The sequence below is a fragment of the Lampetra planeri genome, chromosome 71 (assembly GCF_965212315.1).
Source record: "Lampetra planeri chromosome 71, kcLamPlan1.2.h2, whole genome shotgun sequence".
In the NCBI taxonomy this organism is placed as follows: domain Eukaryota; kingdom Metazoa; phylum Chordata; class Hyperoartia; order Petromyzontiformes; family Petromyzontidae; genus Lampetra; species Lampetra planeri.
Window position 1 is genome coordinate 996,039 of NC_136176.1, and position 21,852 is coordinate 1,017,890.

Consider the following 21,852-nt stretch of genomic DNA (forward strand, 5'->3'; position numbering starts at 1 on the left):
GCAACCGTTCATTAGCAATTTGGCGAGCCCGCGAATTAAGCCGTGCGGCCTCCCTCGCCTCTGTCAGCTTATGAATATTAAACTTAATATGTTCTGCCAAATTAGAATTAGTTCGTGGAGCGGACAGGCCAAGTTGCGTTTCTATTGGCGGGTCAGCTTCCCGACCGTACATCAAATAGAATGGGGAAAACCCCGTAGCTGCATGGGGGGCCATTCTATACGCGGCAAGGACTCCCGGGACCTGCAGGTCCCAATCTACATGTGCCTCGCACACCTGCTGGCACAGCATGGAAGTCAAGGTTTTGTGGAGTCTCTCCACCATCCCGTCAGTCTGCGGGTGGTACGGGGAGGTACGCACCTTCTTGGTACCCAACAGATCGCACACCTCTTGCAACAATTTACTCGAAAAATTTTTACCTTGGTCGGTCAGCAGGCGTTCGGGAGCCCCCTTGTCCAGGACATAGCCCTGGACGAAGGCATCCGTCACAGCCGCTGCCGACTGGTTAGCGAGAGGCCACGCCATAGGCCATCGGGTAAAGTATTCGACCCCCACTAACAAATATTTATTCCCTCTCGGCGTGACTGGGAAGGGCCCCAAAATATCGAGTGCCACGAGCTCGTTGGTACGCGAGACCTGAATAGATTGCAGCGGTGGATTAGCTGCCACGGCCGGTGGTTTACGCCTGGCGCACTCAACGCACCCCTTCAGAATATGCACCACATCACTTCCCATTCCCGGCCAGTAATAGTCACGCTGAAGCAGGGCAAGCGTCTTGTTAACTCCCAAGTGCAAGAGGCGTTCGTGTGCCGCCAAGACAACCCTCCCCCTCACAGCGGAAGGCACCACGAGTGCGTTCCGCCGGGACAAACTGTCCCATTTTAATAACACGCCCCGCTCAAGTACATAGGAGCCGGTACGCTCCTGGTCCCCCTCGGGACCCCCAACCTTGCGGCGCAATGCTAGCAGCGAGCTGTCCGCCATCTGGAGGCGGCCCCATTCGCTGAGCGACAGCGAGAGCAGCGAGTCCCGACCCTGAGAGGCAGTGGAATCATCCCCACTCGGTGCGCCCGCTGTCGCAGCCAGTGCCCCTATCTCCCCCGCAAGCGTCGGTTTACAGCGCGCCGATCCCGACAAACACGCGCATTCATCACAAGGCAACAACCGCGACAAGCAATCGGCATTCGTGTGTCGCAACCCCTTACGGTACGTAGTCGTAAACTGATAGTCCTGGAGGACTTCCAACCAACGCGACAACTGGCCCGAGGGCTGGGCGACCCTCAATGAATACTGTAGCGCCGCGTGGTCCGTTCGGACTGTAAAGTGACGACCATACAGATATGGCCTAAACTGCTGCACAAAAAAAACAATGGCAAGCAGCTCGCGACGGGTGACACAGTAGCGCTGCTCCGCCGGAGACAACACCCTACTACCGTAGGCGACAACTCTTTCGACACCCCCAACGACTTGGGATAGCACCCCCCCAATGCCCGTGTTGCTAGCATCCGTGTCCAGCAAAAAGGGACTGGCAAAATCGGGATAACACAAGGGTGGGGCACCCACCAAGGCGTCCCGGAGGGAGCGAAACGCGGCCTCCTCCTCCGGTCCCCATTTGAACTTCACTCCTTTCGCCGTTAGAGCGTGCAAGGGTTTTGCAATAGTGGCGAAGTGCTCAACGAACCGCCGATAATAAGAAGCAAACCCGATGAAACTACGCACGTCGGAAACGGACGTAGGTGTCGGCCATGAACCGACACAATCCGTCTTCGCGGGATCGGTGGAGATCCCCGAAGAATCGACAATGTGACCCAAGTATCTAACGGACCTACGAAGGAGGTGACATTTGGCCGGTTTAAATTTCAACTTAGCCGATCGCATTCGCAAGAACACCCCTCTCAATCGCCGGAGGTGTTCCTCAAACGTTTTACTGAAAACAATGACATCGTCCATATAAATCAAGCATGTATCCCACTGCAAGCCCGACAAAACCAGCTCCATAAGTCGCTGAAACGTCGCTGGAGAGGAGTGAAGTCCCATGGGTAACCGGTTAAACTGGAACAGCCCCCCTGGAGTCCGAAATGCTGTCTTAGGTTTCGACTCTTCGTCGAGCGGCAACTGCCAAAACCCCGATAACAAATCAAGAGTCGAAAAATATCGCGCACCAGACAATGCATCGAGGGACTCATCCATCCTGGGGAGCGGATACGCGTCAGCCACAGAGATCTTATTCAGGCGACGGAAATCAACGCAGAATCGCAGGGACCCGTCCTGCTTCTTAACCAGCACAATAGGCGCTCCCCACGGGCTAGAGGAGGGTGAAATAATATCGGCTTCTAGCATATCGTTAACAGCCGACTGAACATGTTCCTTCTCCACGGGACTCAGTCGGAAGGGATTTAGCCTGACCGGCGCCGCATCGCCCGTTTCAATGTGATGGTGCAACAAATCCGTGCACTCAATGTCATACTTATGTTTACTGAATACATCAGAGAATTCAATGAGCAACTCGCGCAGCGCACCCAACTGCGCCGCCGACAAATCGTCCGAGGCGGCACATAACGAATGGACCCACTCAAGGTCTTCCCTTGGCTCAACGTTCCGCGCGGGGCTCGAGCCCACCTGCGCAACCAACCCATCATCCCCAGGAACCTGCGCCGCGTGAGCCAGCACGGTGCCCTGCGGGATGACAGCTGGTCGCGACCCCGCGTTCAAAACCATCACAAACGGATCCCTGTCAGCCCGCACCAAAGTGTGAGCCACCAATAAATCAAGACCCCCGACAGCCTTGTTAGAAGGACCCAAAAGCATACTCTGTCCCGAAGCCTCCCTCACCCATGGTTTTCGCAACCGGAGGGGAATCAACATCTGTGAACCCGGGGGCACTTGCACTGTCTGCGTCGCCACCGCTTGTATCGTAGCGCACGCCGTCCGAATGTCAGTAGGGCCCGTCAAAAATGAAATCCGGCGACCCGATGGCAGTTCAATGCATCGTTGATCGATAAGAATTTTAATGGGCATTTTAGCCAAAAAGTCAGTGCCCAAAAGACACGGAACTGCCAAGGAAGACGAACGAAAACGGGTCCCGATAATTTGATATCTCCAATGCAAATGGACGCCCTAACCTGACCGATAATGCCCAACGATCCCCCATTAGCGGCGTAAAATGGCACATCCACTGGAAGCAGCGGACGACATTGGACTGGAAGAATATTATAAATGAGGTCCGATATAATAGTTGCCGATGCCCCCGTGTCCACTAACACCCTAATCTCAACCCCATCAATAGATCCCGTAACAACGGACGAACCCGCCGAAGCAGCCACAATTCTATGCCCCAATTCCGCCCATTCAATGTCTCCCTGGTCCCGGCCGAACCCCCCTCGCCGAACCGAATCCCCGAACCTTAACCGGCCCTCCTCCGCCGCAACGCGGCGTCCCATGTGTGCCGAATAAACAGGCCGAGCGTGTGAGGTGCCGCGACTTGCCGGGGATTGTAGAGATGACTTGGGCTCTCGGTCGTCGTCCAGCCGAGCTCCCATGGCGCGCTGCCGCGGAGCGCGGCACCCGGACGCCACGTGGCCCCGGAGGCCGCAGTTATAGCACGTGACGAGGGTCGGAGTAGATCTTGGTTGCTCCGACTTTCGGCCCGATCGCAGAGGCGACCGGGCCCCCGGCCTCCAGTCCCCTGGTCGTCCCGTGGCGAACGCCTCCTCTCGTGGGCTGACGACTTGGGGTTCGGCGACCACCAGCCCCGGGGCTGCGACGACAGCAGCGTAGCAACCAACGCCTTGCTTCCGTTGTAGGGCCTCGTGCGCTTGAATACTCGTGGCGACTCTCAAAGAAGAAATATCAATGTCGTCAGCTGTGTTGATAGGGACCCCCAGGTCCTGCGCCAACTTGAGCAGCTGCTCCAAAACCATCGCGTCTTGGCCCTCCTCGTCCATCCGAGGGAACGCAGCATCAGCAAGAGCCAGCAACGCCGTGCGATAGGCCAGCGCGGTCTCCGTGGCCGCTTTCCGTCTTGCGTAGAACTGATGGCGGCATGTAGAGGGAGGCCCGTAGACCCTGGCCAACAAACCCAGCGCATCCTTCAGCGTGGAGCGGTCCGACTTCCGTGCAGCCCTGAAGGCCGCGAGCGCATCGTCGTCCAGCATGGCGGGCAATGCCCGCAGCGCCGTAGCATCGGACCACGCTGACATCTCTTGATGCGCCAAAAACCTTCGCTGAAATTGGCCCCAGTCTCCGCCTTCCGCCTTGAAGGCTGACAACGTGGGCAGGCGCTGCTGAAAAATGAAGTCATCCGCCTCGTGGTTCCTCTCCGCCTGTCCGTCGGTGTCTAAGATGGCGGCTCCAGCAGCAGACGTAAGATGGCGGACCCCCTCGCGCGCTGATGAAGTCGATGCGCGCGCTTGGGAACCCACCACCACGTGGCGCTCGCCGTTCCCGCCAAAAGCAGGCCCAGGCGCAATGGCGGGAATCCCCCATTCGTTTTGGCGGGAATCTGCGGGGCGACCTTGTAAAATGTCCCCCACCGTCCCCGCTCCTCCCGACGAGCTGATCTCCGCCAAGATGGACGCGGCGGCGAGCAGCAGCTCCGCCAGTCGGGAGTGCGCCTCACGAAGCCCGGCGTCTGTCCCCGGTCGCTCGGCCGGCGCCGTCGACGGACCCTGCAGCGTGGGCAAGTCCTCTTCCTCACCCCCCGCCACCAGCGGCTCCGAGTCGTCCAGGTCTTCCTCGCGGTCAATCCCGTGGGTCCTACGGGTCTTCCTCGTCTCCATACTTGGAAGCCCGTTTCACTTCTGACGCCAGATGAAGTATTGGAAAATGACGGCAGGAAACTCCTTGACGGGAACACACTTCTTTTATTAAATCTTGACTTGTAACAATACAACGCGTGGCCTCTCTTCTTCACACCGCACTTCTCTTGACTCAGGATTCTGTGCTGCCGGCTCTCTGTGCCTCGTGTAGACTCCGCGCCTCGGCTACACTCCTCTCTCGCCTCGTGTAGACTCTGCGCCTCTGCTACACTCTCCTCTCTCGCCTCGTGTAGACTTTGTCTCTCTCTCGCTGGCTACACCGTATGCATACTCGGCTCGTGCAGACCGTTCTCTCTCGCTGGCTACACCGTATGCATACTCGGCTCGTGCAGACCGTTCTCTCTCGCTGGCTACACCGTATGCACACTCGGCTCGTGCAGACCGTTCTCTCTCGCTGGCTACACCGTATGCATACTCGGCTCGTGCAGACCGTTCTATCTCGCTGGCTACACACTATACATTACTCAGCTCGTGTAGACCTTTCTATCTCGCTGGCTACACACTATACATTGCTCAGCTCGTGTAGACCTTTCTATCTCGCTGGCTACACACTATACATTACTCAGCTCGTGTAGACCGTTCTATCTCGCTGGCTACACACTATACCTTACTCTCTTCTACTCTCCATTACTCTCCTCTCCGGGCTCTATCTCTACACCTTCGTCTTCATTCTTAGATGGTTCCACTTCTGCCCCTTGCTCCTCTGTGCATCACCTTATATACCCCTTCTTCCCGGGAGACGGAGCGGATGCGGACCTCAACGTCGGCACCGCTCCTCCGTTACCCAATCCCCACGCGCTATCCCCACGATCCGGTTCCGCTCAGCGCGTGTTTCCACTCTCCGACCAATCACACCGCGCTGCTACCCGATCACTCCCTCTGGGCACGTCACCGGCACACAGCCAATCAGCAGCACTACCCCCACCCGCGCACTGACGCCTGCTCCTCCCCGTCAGCGCGCGTCACCACACACACACCCGTACATACGCGCTGGCACACGACATATACACCCAGCGCGTATCACCACTACACATTGATGCGTATAATGCTGAAACGATGCGTAGAAGACCCAAGAGGACGCAGAAGCACCTTTGCATCAGCTCGTCATGAAATAATAGATCAAGAAGGAATGGAAGACATGAGAGAAGAATAAAAACAGCACTGAACAGACCTTGGAGGCAACACTAATGCACTAAATCAGCAATAACAAAAGCACAGACACCAAGACATTGGAGAATAAGTGCAGGGGTAAGATATATTGGTGTATAATTTAAAAGACGTTCATTTTTCCACAGGCCAATGGGGAGCATGACATCTGGTTGTTCGTCATGGCCGTGCTGCTCTCAAACATCCTGGTCTACAACACCGTGGGGACTCTGGACCACTCCGGCCTGGAGCAGCTACAGTATCCTTCACAGAGCGATAGGTTACTCACATAGCAACACATTAAGCAGAGAGGCAATATACTTCCATGGGTTTATGGGCCCAGATCAAGGTAGCCACTACGAGGCCTAAACTAGGCTATAATCAGAGTTAGCAATGGGCTCTGGGAAGAGGTTGAATAAATGGCATCAATCTCTGTGATGCACATCTCCAGATGAGAATATTTGGGTCATAGAATTATCATACCTCCCATGTCATCATTAGCCATGCTCTATCCACTGTTACAGCCTCCCCAAATCATCACCAACTTTTACATGCTTGTAATTCAATAATCCACCTAGCTCCTACACACGAGTTGAATTCATAACTTAAGAAATAATTTGGCCTTTGATTACAGTTGCGAGTAGGACGTGCAAGATGAAGCAGGTTACCAAGACAGGCATTGGTGTGGCAGCAAGTGGTTGGCGACCAAGGAGAGACCTAAAGCCAGTTGTTAGAATACTTTAACTTTTGTCCGTAAAGGACGAGTCGACTTTACAATAAATACTTCATTTATTCAAAAGGAAGCAGAGTGCTGCGGCATCAATGGTATTGGTTTTGATGACCTCTAATATTTCACCTTGTCATCTCATATGTACTGTAGGCACAATAGCACTTATTGAAGCTGAAATGTGGGGTAAGCTTGAAAGTCTATACCCACCACCATCGCGGTGCCCGCGATGGTGGTGGGTTTTCCACCAATAAAGGGCTGCCAGGTAAAAATTAGCATGTTAATTTAAGATCAGTGAGCAGCCTCCATGGCGATCACGCTAAGGTGGCTATGTTAATGTGCAGATGAGTCTTCTTTTTTTATTTAAAGCTTTCGTGACTGCAGGGATTCATCTTCTTGGTTATTTCGGTAAAGTCACCGAAATAACCAAGAAGATGAGCTTCCCAGCTGTGGACGAATTTGAGATACGTTGTAGGGCAATTATATGTATTCAAAGTTACATTTTAAAAAAAGTGTTTGACCTGGAAAAGAAAACAAATATTCTCTGCTGTCGCCTTAGCCTCATTAGTAATACAGCCATTCCATAACAGGTCAGATGACATTGATTTACCTAACACATTCATGATTTTATTATGAATGAGAATATAATTGTTCAACATTATGAGAGGAACTGTATAATTGCTAGTCTTACGTAATATCATCGCCGAATTTTATAATTAACATAAAAAGCTTTTTGTCAATCTATTCTAGAATTGTAACCAAGTTAGTGTTGTAAAATCATCTCAAATCAATGACGTTTCTCTGAACTTCGGTTCTTTCGGTAAATTCACGTAGAAGGGAAATAATAAAATAATATAAATATAAAATAATAAAAATTCTCACGACGTTTCGACTGCAACACAAGCAATCATCATCAGGTGTGAAATCCACAGCAAGAAATTTTGAAAAAAGTGGCGGTTTTTCCTAACGTACTAAACTCTATTTACCTGGTATCGACAATCAAGGGTATTTCCCTGTCCCCAGACGACCTGCTTGTCAGTTTTGATGTAGTTTCCTTATTCACCAAAGTTCCTGTACCTGACACCATCGCAATCATTGAAGACTTGGTTCATCAAGGACTGAACATTGAGGTACCCCCCTTGGTTAGACACTGCTTAACCAATACATACTTCACTTGGAATGGAACTTTCTACAAACAAACTGAGGACACCCCAATGGGCTCCCCCCTATCTCCGGTTGTAGCCAACGTTTCCATGGAGAAATTTGAGACTGACGCCATCCAGACTGCCACTTTGCGCCCAACCTTATGGAAGAGGTACGTGGATGACACTTTTGTCATCTGGCCACATGGCCAGCCTACTCTAGACCAATTCCTCGACCACACCAATTCCATACACCCAACCATCAGATTTACCATGGAAGTCGAAAAAGATGGCAAGCTACCTTTTTTGGATGTCCTAATACAAAAGAGACCTGATGGTTCAATGAGCCACTGTCTACAGGAAAGCTACCCATACAGATGCTTACCTGAAATCGGATTCCCACCACCATCCATCCCAGAAGAATTCCATAACCAAGACTTTGCACCATAGAGCCCAATGCATCTCTGACCAGGAACACATTGCCAGTGAACTCAAGCACGTACACCAAGTTCTAAAGGCTAATGGTTACTCCGACTACACAATCCGCAAAGCCATCACTCCAACCATGAAGAAGGACCCTCTTGAGGAGCCATTCAAAACTATCACCTTACCCTACATTGCAGGCATCACAAAAAATATCTCCAAAATCTTGAATAAACACAAGATCCAGGTCCTATTCAACACATTACATAAAATCCGTGATCTGGTTCCGTCTGTAAAATATGTGATTCCGGACATACAATACCCTGGCGTTTACAAACTGAGTTGCCTCTGTGGTAGTAGTTACATTGGAGAAACCAAACGACATGTCTCTGACCGCATCCGTGAGCACAAAGCAGACCTAAAACACGGAAGGACCAACACCTCGGCAGTGGCAGATCACTGTTATAATTCAGTGGGCTCACATGACATTGATTTCTCCAAGACAGAGGTTTTTTGCAAGCCATCTGGCTACCATGAGAGGTTCGTTCATGAGGCTATTCACATATACAAACACAGAGACAATTTCAACCGAGAAGATGGATTCTGGCTTAGCAATCATTGGAAGGATTTGATAAACCATTTCGGGTCTTAATTGATTGTGTTCACGCTGACGGTGACTTTCAGACCGCATTCCATTTTCTGCTCCCCCCTCCTCTTTTCCCGAACATAGATGGACTCGTCCATCTGGCCAACTGCCAAATCGCTGTCTGTGGTGCTGACGTTAGGAAAAACCGCCACTTTTTTATTTTCTTGCTTTGGAGTTCACACCTGATGATGATTGCTTGTGTTGCAGTCGAAACGTCGTGAGAATTTTTATTGTTTTATATTTCTATTATTTTATTATTTCCCTTCTACGTGACTTTACCGAAAGAACCAAGAAAATGTAGATCTGTTTGTTCACTAATTAACTCTCCGTACGAAAGGAAAAGATATCTGTAGTTTTTTATGCTTTTCAACAACAATACACACTCGAAGTACACACATAATAGGAATTTGATAGTCACGAACATGTTTCACTGGAATCCCCGGCCGTCATCTAGGATCAAGGGGAATATTTAACAAGTTATTGGAGGGCTAGCGGAAAGAGATAGCAGCAAACGAGTAAAAATGAAAACAGAAAGGAAGGCAGTGCCTGGCTGAGATTGATATCAACAACAGTAACAACACGCAAGGGAGAGTTATTTGTAAAACAATGTCTGGGAAAAGAGCTACAGTAGGAGGCAGCATAGTAGCACAAAAAAGGGTCAGATGGAGCAAAACAACTAAGGGGTGGTAGTAAATATTTGTATATAACACCGGTGATATTTGTGAAAGAACCCCTGTGTGATCTAATGTAGATATTTTCCATAATGTTTAAGGCATTCTGGAGTGAATCTACATGCATCAGCTTACCACGTTGTCTGCTGTTAATGTCGTTACACTCTTCGTTGGACGTTCTTTTAAATAATGTGAATACATTTAATTTCTTTAAAATTTATGCATTGAAGCAAATACATATTTTTAAATTTTAAACATGTTTTTCAAACGAAAGAGTGCAAGGAAATCGCAGACCACGTGGTAACTGATGCAGCCATTGAGCCCGTACCTTTGGACGCTTTCGTCATCAACGTGCTCTGTTAGTTACTCTTTCCCTCAGTTTTTACATTTACTCTACCTTTATTTGGCAAATAAACCAAATCAATTATTCAAGCTCGTCATAAAGCTCTTCCGTATTTCGCAGAAACGCATCTGCTCCATTGACTCAGATTAAATGATACAATAGTGATGTTTGAAAGTATAAGTAAGTTGTAAATATTTAGTTTATTGGAGAACATGGTTTCAGATGTTATGTATGTGTAAATATCATTTAAATGAAGTTAATTAGCAATTATAGAGCTACATCATGGGACTTCCTTTGCCATTACCAAAACATGATAATAGGTTTTCCCCTTTTTCTGGCAACAAAACAGGTGGTAAGATGTTAAAACACCAAACTGAAACCTTTTACAAGGATCTTAACTTTGGAGCTTTCGTGACTGCAGGAATTATTCTTTGGTTCTTTCGGTAAAGTCACGTATAAAGAAAAAATAATAAATTAAATAATAGCATACGACGTTTCGATTGCAACACAAGCAATCATCATCAGGTATAAGTTCCAAGTTTACCTTTTTTCTCTCTCTCTGGGTTTTTTTTTATTCTCTCTCTCTGCCTGTTTATTTATTGTAATTTTTTCTGTCTACACTCGTTTTTTGTCGTTCTTAGGTTCTGCTCTGTCTGTGTGTCTCCGTCCCTCTTGTTTTTATGTTTTGTCTTTCTTTGGAATTTTCACACTTAAATTCTAACTTAGCAATCTTTGAAATACGTAATCGACCAGGCTATGCGTTAATTGTGTGTTGACTGACTCTCTGTGTCGTTTTACATAACATTTCGATACTTTGCTAGGTTATTTAATTTGAGTGTGTTTCTTTCTCTCCCTAAGCCTGCTCACTTCTTTTTGTACTCATTGACATGTAAATTTTGTCTCTAACCCCTCCCTCTCGCTGCTTCCGCCCCCCTCTGTCTATTTAAGGCCACCCCACAGAGACGATCACCCCTCTCTGTACCTGTGTTGCCCGCTCTGTGTGTCTTGGTGATATCTGTCTGCTTATATGTCTGTCTATAATTTTTTCTGGTTAGATTTTATGTCGCTATTTCATTATACCTGATGATGATTGCTTGTGTTGCAATCGAAACGTCGTATGATATTATTTAATTTATTATTTTTTCTTTATACGTGACTTTACCGAAAGAACCAAAGAATACTTTTACAAGGAATCATGTCTGCAAACAAAAACATACTCTGATAATATATGCATTGTCCTTGAAACTGATACAGCTTGTCTTTGTGCTGTACGCCTTTTGGCGTCCTCTGGTCTAACACCGTTTGAGACGAGGCTCAAAAGAAAGCTGTCTCTGGTGTGGACTAATCAGTTTCAAAGACAATCCAAATATTATCAGAGTATGTGTTTTGTTTGCATTCTGTGGTTAATACAGACATGTTTTTCTCGTTAAAGGTTTCAGTTTGGTGTTTTAACATCTTAACACCTTACTCTTTGGTTATTTCGGTAAAGTCACTTAGGTATAAAATAAACTAAATTAAATCACGACGTTTCGGGTGCAACACAAGCGCCCGAAACGTCGTGATTTAATTCATTTTATTTTATACCTACGTGACTTTACTGAAAGGACCAAAGAGTGGATCCCTGCAGTCACGAAAACTTCAAATCTCGATCTTAACACCTGTTTTGTTGCCAGAAAAAAAGAGGAAAACCTGATCTCAATTATAGAGCTGCCTCTGTGTATTGGTTAGCACACTGGACTATATAGACGTCCTTGTTTTGATTTCATCTACCTGTGTGGCATTTGAAACAATGGGCGAGTTTATTTAATCAGCTCCACTGCCTTTGTGCACCCAGCAGTACGAATGGGTAACACCACAGGTAGCTGAGCTGCAGGTCGCGTGTAGTGAATTAAGTGTGAGTATTCCCACCCCTTCCAACATATCTCATCAGCCTTGAAGAATAAAGCAAACATCCTCCAGAGCTACGTCCAGTGAAATCCCTTCCACAGCAGTTGTGTGAGGAAGGAATTAAAAGGTTGCACATTTACCTTTTTCATTTAAGAATGATTAAATTATGTGCAGAATGCTACATTCCTCATATGTGGAAAGGCTTTGAGGAGTTTAACTGGCGTATTTTCAAATGTATTGTATTTTCAGAACTTTTATCTTGATCTCAAATGACTCCGTTTCTGTAAAAGGTACGATGCACTGCTACATTAAATGTTCTTGACTCCGACCCTAATCCAGGTATGCAAAGGATGTTGCGCAGTACGTCAAAACAACGGTAGAATCTCATAAAGACAACCCAAAGGATCTGGACAAGTACTTCCCATCCCTCATCGTCTGCGTACGCGACTTCATACTGAAATTGGAGTTGAATGGATACCCTTGCACTGCTGACGACTACATGGAGCATTGCTTTAAAATACGCAAGCCAGAGACACAACGTGGTCAAGAAGAAGCAAACAAGACATTCAACAAGCAGCGCGACATAATGTGCCAATATTTTAAGGTAAAGACATTAAATACCCATTCATCCATAAGTTCTTAACCTGTTTTGATTGTACCGAGACGACTGTCCCTACTGATAGGGGTGATAAAATTGGTCAAAGCGCTCCTGCCCGAACCGTAACCTCTAACCGAGTCTTCTTGGTTCTTTCGGTAAAGTCACGTAAAAGGGAAATAATAAAGTAATAAAAATAAAACATAAAATAATTCTCACGACGTTTCGGCCACAACGCAAGCAGCCGTCCTCAGGTGAAGAACAGGTCTGTCGGGAATACAGTGTCTGAACGAGCACCACCATGCTTGGCAGCGTATATTTAAGCTGGGTTGGAGGGGGAAGGGCGCCTTGACAAAGGAATTTGCATATCAAGAGGAAATTAGTGCTCATTCAGACGCTGTATTTCCGACAGACCTGTTCTTCACCTGAGGACGGCTGCTTGCGTTGTGGCCGAAACGTCGTGAGAATTATTTTATTATGTTTTATTTTTATTATTTTATTATTTCCCTTCTACGTGACTTTACCGAAAGAACCAAGAAGATGAATCCCTGCAGTCACGAAAGCTTTAAATCGAAACTCTAACCTAGTCTCAACTCTTTACTTGTCCTTATTTTGCTTGGTTACACAGAAAATCTTCACCGCGTCTCATAACTCTCTTTAGGGAGGAATCTTCCATGTTTATGTTGGTCATTATGAATTAAACACTATGATAGTCCTATCTAAAATTATTAATTTTTCTGTTACCCCACGTACAATCCCTGTTGAGAGATATTTTCTGCAGTGGAATCAGTATTTAGACATCTCCCACAATCAAGCTGAGATGACTAGGCATGAGGTTACCAAAATAATTGAGAACAGTACATTGCCAAAAACAAATATTCGTCTCCTTGAGGCAAACGCCTTAAGAGAATTGAGCGCAAATAAATATATCCAAATTCTTGCTGATGATAAGGGCCTATCAACAGTTGTAAATCCTCGTGAGAATTATAATAAAATCTGAGATTTACTGGATGAAGGTACCTACCTTAAAATTTTACGAGACTCAACCAATGCCAAAGACGACTGCAATGGTAATCAAGTCATTAACTCTCAAGGAAGAGCTATACCTGACCAAACCAAGGGCGTCAAATCCACCAAGACTTGATGGGTGGCCAAAGAGTCACAAACCTGATGTCCCATTAAAACTGCCATATACAAAATAGCACAAGATGTAACAAAACAAATACAGCCCTACATTGGCAGGACTTCTTTATCCATTAAATACTTAGAACATGTTGTAAATATAATTAAAGATATTAACCTTAATCCTAATGATAGTATAGTAAGTTATATGCCACTTCTCTGTTCACAAAGGTTCCGGTGAACGAGTAAATTAAATTACTCGATACTCTGGTAACTAACATAGGTTTACCCAAAGATATCCCATGACTAGCTGAGCACTATCTAAAGAACACCTATTTTTTGTGGAAAGGTGATTTCTGTAATAAAATAAAGGAGCGCCAATGGCCTCTCCTTTGTCTCCTGCAATTGCGAATCTGTACATGGAAGCCTTTGAAGCAAAATCACGAGCTTCAAGCGCACTAAAACCCTCTGTTTGGTTTCGATATGTAGATGACACATTGGTGGTCTGGCCGAAAGGTAAAGATACACTTCATTAATTTATAAACCATCTCAACTTGCAAAACCCATCTGTCCAGTTCACCATGGAAGAAGGTTGATAAAGCTCTCCCATTTCTGGATATTCCGTTTGGGCCCGGCCGAAATGGAAAAATAACACGGCGTTTACACAGAAGAAAACGCGCACTGACGCCTATCTGAATGCAGAATCACACCATCAGCCCGCACAGAAATCCTCTTCTCATCAAGACACTCATACATGAGACTATAATAACAAATAATATGAAATACTCCCAAACACAACTGTCGGCAGCAGCAGAATACGGGTGCCAATAAGGTCACTTATTTGATTTTGATAACGTTGAAGTTTTGCGCTAAACTATTTACTACTGCCCAAGACTAATTAGATAATCTATTGAAATTGAGATGAATACGTACTGTTTAACTGCATGCCAAGAACCGGTATTGAGATTTTTGCACGCAAAAACGGCAGAATGTTGTTGTATATATTCGGTCTTGGAAAATTAAAAAAATGATTATAATTAAATAAAAACATTTAAATGTGTAGTTTTTCCGAAATTATACTAACGTATGTAATTATGCCAATTCTGCTAATTACGAAGGTGTGATTGCATTAGGTTATATAAGTGTATGTAATTATTATTAATTATGTAATTTGGATAATTAGGCTCGGCTTCGTTGTCTAGGGTTGTATTATCAATCAGGATAATACAATGATTCTCGCTTGAACTTTTACTGATTATGTCTTAGTATGTTTATGTCAGGTCTCAAAATTCAGATCTCACCAAGACTATTATGCATGAATTTAGAAAGGCACCACTCAGACTCTTCTGTATTAAGCAACTTTAATATCTAAAAACACTGTAACATGTGAACACTTATGCTCGGAATTATCAACACATTACTCCTCGAGATGTCCTCCTCATTGATCCGTACATTTAACCCTCAATGATTAGGTTTGTTAAACTGTGAAACAACAATTGGCTCATTCCTCAGAATAAGATGAGAATTTACGGTGATAGGAAAAAGTCCTTTAAAATTATGAGACAATATTCATACGAACAATAATAAAGAAACATGTCCCGAAAGCAAAAGTAGACCTCGCTGAATTCATTGGTAAGATTATGCAATTAACGAAATGCCTTGGAACAAGGGTGTGCGGCAGTGTGTCTGTTTGTCTAATAAATGTTCATCAATTGGCTAAGGGCTTTAATAAATTTGCGGGCAGGATTATGTGATCAAAAGAAAGTTTTTAACACAATAGTATCCCTGTTTGTGTGTAGATTCGAAACATAGATGTTTATAAATGTTTAGTTTCATCAATTAATTCATTGGTACAGATTATGCAATTAACAACAAGAATGACTAAAATACTTCTAAACGACCATATCTACGTAACTCAATGGGCAGCAATGCTTTCCACCATCAGCTAATAGTTTACGCACCCACTTTGGATAACCACCCTTTTTGAAACACAATGATAACTTTAGGAGCAATCTTATTAGTTTCGCTATGTGCGTTACGTGTGAGTGTGTGGGTGTATTGTTTCCGTGCTCCACTTTTTGAGATAAGGAGTTCCCTGCCAGGCAGTGGGTTGTGTGTGTGTTTGTGTGTGTCACACACACAGCTTTCTCTCTCTTGGCTACAGCTGCCGGCCTCTCTATTGCAGGCACGTTGCTCGTCTTTGAAGGTGCCCGATTGCGCTCGCAGCTCGTCCTCTGCTCGCCAGCGCCGACACTTTTCCTCGGTTGCGCCGGTCACGCGCTCTCTCTCTTCTTCTCCGTGCTCTCCTTCGGCAGTGCGCGATTGCGCTCGCAGCTAGTCCGCTGGTCGCCGTTCCTCACTCTTGTCTTGGTTCCCAGCTGGTGCTCGTCGCTGTGTGTGTGGGTCGAACCCTCGGTGCTCTCGCAAGTGCTGACACTTTACCTCTTTGCTACTCTATTCGGGCTCTTTTTCGTTGCTCCGTGCTCTCTCCCTTGGCGGCAGCTGCCAGCTTCGCGCAAGCCCCCTGTGGTGCCTCTCCCGCCCTTTCTTCACGCTGCGCTGGTTCAGGCTCTTTCCACTGCTTCATGCTCTCTCCGGCGGTGCACGATTGCGCTCACAGCTCCTCACTTACTCTCAGAACTCATAAATTGTATTCGCACACCTCTTAGCTTCTCACAACTCTTATCGCTTAGTACAATACAACTTTCGAAATCATTGACTCTGCAAGCGACTCAAAACATCATGATGAATGTAGAATAAAACTTTCAGCGATACTCTGTCGATCATCGCCGAACTCAGCACCTAGCAACACATCGCCCCTCTCCTCTGCAAGACTCTGCATCCATAGTTGTTTGCGGGGCCCACCACCGGAGCTTTCCACAGCAAGACTAAGTTGCATGATCTGTGTCCTTGCTTATATGTGAAATTCTCCCACCTCGGCTCGCCTTCTCACAACGGACAGAAATTCCTTTAATTTCGCTCTCAGCCTGTGGGAACAGCTGTTTGTCCAGTGTGTGTGTGTTTGTACTAATTTTATTGAGTCTCATCAAGGCCTGGTTCCTGTCCCGTTCCTCAAGCCACCCCACCATCAGTGGAAATAGATGCTCCAAATTGCCCCCAAGTGCGTCCTTCCAGTCCTCCAACCCTCTGCAATAATTAATCTGGAAGGAGGGGGGGATTCCCCCTGTCCAGTTGCGTCCCCCCACCCTCTTCCCTCCCGGTTGGAGGTGTTACATTTTCTTGTCTCTCACAAAGAGGGGCACCGTATCTTGCAGTGTGACCTCCTGTTACCATATTTTCCGTTCATTCTCATGGGTTGTAAGGTGAGAGAAAAAGAAACATTATTTTCCACCTTTTATCTTAGTATTTATCCCTTTTTGCGGTGTTAACTCTTTAAGTGACTCAAGGTATGTTTTGAGCAGTGTTTACAGTACGCGTGGTTTGGAATTTCTTCATGGTGTTTGATATCTTAAGGGAAGGCGCCCTCCCTGCATGTGTGATTTATTGCTACCACGTGCTTCTGGAAGACAAAGGCGGTCGGGAGGCTCTTATTTCATGGAATACATATTATCTTGGTCGTGTGTGATTGACCTGTTTCGTATTGTATTTATTCTGGATGATCCTCGGTGTAATACTTTATCATTATTATTTGGTTTATGTTTAACCAAGATTTGTGATCTACCATAGTTGTTACCACATGTATTCCGAGGGTTTTATGAACCTTTGTTCCCTGTCTGTATCCAGGGATTCCGTGCTTTTTATTCGCGAGTTATATTTTGATATCCTGAGATTGGAGATGTAACTAAGTTTTTACTTAAAATTTCGTGACTGCCAGAATTCATTATTTGGTTCTTTCGGTAAAGTCACGTAGATAGAAAAATAATAATAATAAATAATATGAATAATATTAAATAATATACGAGAAATGATAACCCAATAATGTAGATTGTAGCCTGGCTCTTAATCTGAGTGCAGTCTATAATGTCGACGTATTCTTATAGCCAAGCTTCAAACTTTTATTGTTGTACTCAAAGAAACCAAAACAAAGATGTGTGTTCGGTTCTCACCGCCCGGGAAGAATCGTGGCGCCTGTTGTTTGTATGTGCTTTGTGGCGGCCTTTGAAGCCCAGTAGAGATTTCCCCAGAATCTCATTAGCAACCCCCCCACTCCCCCTTTTGCACCGGGTTTTTTTTATTACGTTTTATGGCTACTTCCTTGCCTGGTGTGGCTTGTGGGAGGCAGCTGTTGTTTGAGGGGAGGGGGTTCGCATTACCCCCTTTGTGCCCCAAGCGACACCCCGATTGATTATTATTTTAAAAAAATATTGGCAGAATTATTATTAATATAAATTTTTGAAAAAAGGCCTATATATACAACAATGTGCATACATAATGTACATGCATAATGTACATTAATTAACTGTGAATAACCAAACCAATAATATATCCATTGTAATTTATATGAACACATTAACCCCACCCCCCCCCTGGTCTTTGCGCCTGATTGACTCACAAGTGATGACATTACATGTATCCCTCTATTTAAGACCAAAACAGGAGGATTTCTCCACAACTACGGCTGTCGCCTTGATAAGGCTGGTTGTAATTACCGGCGAAATGTCGTACTCAAATATTTTGGGTTTACTCTCCAACACAATGGTGAACTAGTAATGAATTGGCATGTTTTGGTTACGTGACAAACCCTTAGTAATCGGATGTGTCGGGTGGTGGTGGTTTAACGACACACTTATATTTACGCGATCTAACCCAAAGAAACTCTATTAAGAAAGTGCAATGTCGCTACGTACATATATGAGGATATCATGACCTTTCTTCAAGGGTTGTCAAGTCAAAAAAGGTAAAGTTATCAATACTATGTGAGTTTGTGTTCTTCCCAGACGAAAGCCAAGTTTTAGTGATGCATACTATGTATAGTCAGAGGTTATCTATTTCAATTGAGAATGTCCAGTTTTTAGAGAGACAATAAAAGTTCAGAATGCCCAAGCCAGAATGGTTAGCAAAGTCAGAAGCACTAAATGAGAATACAGAGGAAGACATGGTGTACACCCAAGGTTACATTCAATCCCACCTATGAGTAGGAGCAAGGCTAGCAGCTTGCTAACTGATTATCGATTATATAAACAGGTGACCCTACATCGCAGGGAATTAGAAGAGGAACAGGAAGGTCAGGTTATGAGAGCACTATTTTGGGGAAGTGGCATATAGAATAGTGAGATAGAGTGAGTCAGGAAAGGATATTTTAAGAAGAGAGACAGGGAGAGGAGCAAAATAACAAATACACATTAGGCATAAAGCTGTCTCCTAAAGCAACTGTAGCAAACTATGCTGAAGCAGTAGCAGCACAGAAGTATGTGTAGTAGTCGTTAATTTTAAACATTGCTGTTGAAGCAGCCACAGCAACAGCAGTTGGTTGCAGTAGCTGCCACAAAGACCATTGAAATAGTTGTAATGGTCACCATAACTGTTGCTAAAGTAGCTGTGGAGGTCGAGATGTTGCAGTAATTACAGAAATATAAGTTCATGCCACAATTGCAGAAGTCGATGTCGTTGTTGCGACAGTTCCCAAATTGGTCAATTAGATGGGACTCCAGTAAATAATTCGGAATTAAGCCCTGAGACCCTGGTAGCAGCTCTTCCCAGCGCCGTGCCGATGAAGGCGATTTCTGCTAGGTTAACACTTGCAGGCTTCACCCCCGGGTAGGCCCCTGGGCATTCAGAAAACCTGTGGCAGCCACTGACAAGTGCGTCGGCGCTCACAGGAAGGGTTCCTCTTGCTGGCTCCCGGGCAGGACTTAACGGTTCTGTCTGTAGGTGAGTAGCTGTTAAGGGGTCTCTTCCAGCATGCTTCTCCAGGTTCAGAGAGCCCTAGGGGAGGCCGCGACCTCATCTGTAGACCATCAGTGGACAGCACATGGACACGACCCTGCCGGCGGCCAGTAGAGGTCGATGTTAAAGGACTCGGTTATAAGGCCGATTCGCCAAGAAACATTTCAGGGGGCCCCATGTGACGATGAGGGAAAGAGAAGGGCACCTGACAAGGAGGTGGAGAGCCGTGAGATGCCTGGCACGGCATCCACACCGGCATCCATCTTGTTGCTGATGAGATGCACTCTGAGGTTATGTGGCCAATGGGTTGTGTGTGTGAAAGAAAATACTGTTATGTGTTTTGTGAAAAGACAAATATTATAATGAGATGTTATTTTTGAAAAATAAGAATAGGTTTTATCCCTTCTGGCAATAAAATCGGTGTTAAGATGTTTCAACAGAAACTAGATACGTTTTTCAAGGAATTAAGTTTGCATTAATCACACGTATTTGTGGACAACATGCAAACAAAACATGCTCTGCCATAGGGGTTAAATCTATTATTTTTGTTCTTTTTGTTTGTTTTACAGAAGCGCAAGTGCTTCACGTTCCCCATGCCAGTCAACCCAGAAGACTTGAGCAAGCTGGAGACCATTCCAGATAAAGATCTCAAACCTGGCTTCCTTGAGGTTGCGAATGAATTCACATCCCACATCCACCAGGAGGTCAAGTACAAGAACATTGATGGAGTCATCCTCACGGGACAGCGTAAGCTCAGCTAAATACACACTACATTTTTCCTTCATGAAAGTGAAAATCGATTACTGCACTGATGACTCCCAATGAGGATGAAACCAGTCTCTTTGTTTCACTAAGACCTGCTTTGGACGGACAGATCGACGTGGTCTATATGACCATGCTTTCAGCTCTTTTGAGTTGGTGGTCTAAACTTTGTTTCTCTATTTCACCACTCAAATTTCTCCTTTCTTCGCTCAACTTTCCCCATTATTCCTTCGTGGATTAAATTAAGATTTTCTTATCCTTTCCTTCCTTTTCCCATGACCCCACTTATCGCATCTCATCCTGTCTGGTATCCATCCAATTTTGGATGTCACGTCACTTTCTGTCCAACAGCCCTTCCAAACAATCTTGATTTGAAGCTTTTGTGATTGCAGGAATTACTCTTTGGTTTTTTCGGTAAAGTCACCTAGGTAGAAAGATAAAATAAAAAATAATATATCACGACGTTTCGATCGCAACACAAGCGGTCGTCCTCAGGCTGAAAAAAGAATCCAGCAGTGGAACTGCTGAACCAGCGAGAGAGCTGTTACATCAAGAGGTTATATATGTGTAGGGGTGTTACGGAGGGGCTGTTATACAATGGGATCAGATGGGAAAGAAACACAGTGGGCGTGGCTATGTCGGTGCACGGGAAGGTGCTCCCAGCGACGTCCGCATCGGGCAGCCTGGGGGGCTGACTCGGAGCTGGGATCCCCCGGGGCCCCACCCCTCAGCGGGGGTTTTGGTATAAAAGGGGATGAGCCGGAGGGCTCAGGGAGAGATGTTGAAGCTAACCAGTAAAGACTGAAGATCGTCGTAGATAGAGCCCTGGACTCCCCTGGATCGCCGCCCTTATCAGGGCGGAACAGGATCGAGCCAGCGGCGTGGTCCCGAGAGCCAGAGCCGGTGCTCTTGTAAGAGCTGGTCTGGGACTCCGGGTACCGTGAGCCCGACTTACCAGTGTCGGGCTAGCTAGCCTCCCCTAGCCCGTTAGTGGAGGACCCAGAGGTAGGCTAGGCGTAGCTAGAGAGTGTATCCCCAGTTAGACGGGTGAGGGGGCCGATACCCCCTCCAGTGTTGTATGTCAGTGTTGTGCTGTACCGACACGGAATAAATACGTGTGCCTCCAACCCCTGCGTCCAAGTCTCCTGGAACACTATTACATATGTGGCAAAGGGCAAGCAGGTGGGGTCTGAGCTGGAAAGGAATTCCATCCACGGACGCAAGCATGTCAGTTGTTAATGGGGAAGATTAGGGAGAGAGATTAGGGAGAGAAATTAACATGAAATGAGCTTCCGTCACCGCATAAGAGTAACGTCCCTGCATATGAGCACAACAGCAGTGTTAATGGCAGATTAGCACTATGTTGATGGGAGAGATTAGGCAGAGAGATTAGAGGGATTAGCAAGTTTATGTCATGTCTATGTGTAACACAAGCTGCGGCGCTGCCAACTGCGCTGTGAGAGGCAAGCGCGTCCACGCAAGGGAACCACCGCAACGGTGGTCACGCCAGTGAGATGCACAGCCCATCACACAGCCAGAACTATCGATACATCGAGGCTAAGGGAGCAAAGGTGGCCATGTTAGTGAGACCCCAGCCCGTTAATGCAGAGGCACCTAACAGGGCAATGCAACTCAGAGAGTCGGAGATAACAGCCAAATGGCAGGGAGGATTGGAAGCACCACATCAAGTTACGACTTTGCTTGATTAATAACGTCCTTCCAATGA

General features: G+C 46.1%; 1 protein-coding gene across 4 annotated transcripts in view; it reads left to right on the forward strand.

Annotated features, from left to right (window-relative positions):
- LOC144737520 (guanylate-binding protein 1-like) overlaps nucleotides 1-21,852 on the forward strand; it is a 100,355-nt gene that overhangs the window by 45,043 nt on the left and 33,460 nt on the right. For all 4 annotated transcript variants that reach the window (XM_078620248.1, XM_078620250.1, XM_078620249.1 and 1 more), the window contains exons 7-9: nucleotides 6,111-6,220; nucleotides 12,140-12,404; nucleotides 19,934-20,111. In XM_078620248.1, coding sequence (XP_078476374.1) covers nucleotides 6,111-6,220; nucleotides 12,140-12,404; nucleotides 19,934-20,111 — 553 coding nt within the window. The remainder of the gene's footprint in view (nucleotides 1-6,110; nucleotides 6,221-12,139; nucleotides 12,405-19,933; nucleotides 20,112-21,852) is intronic.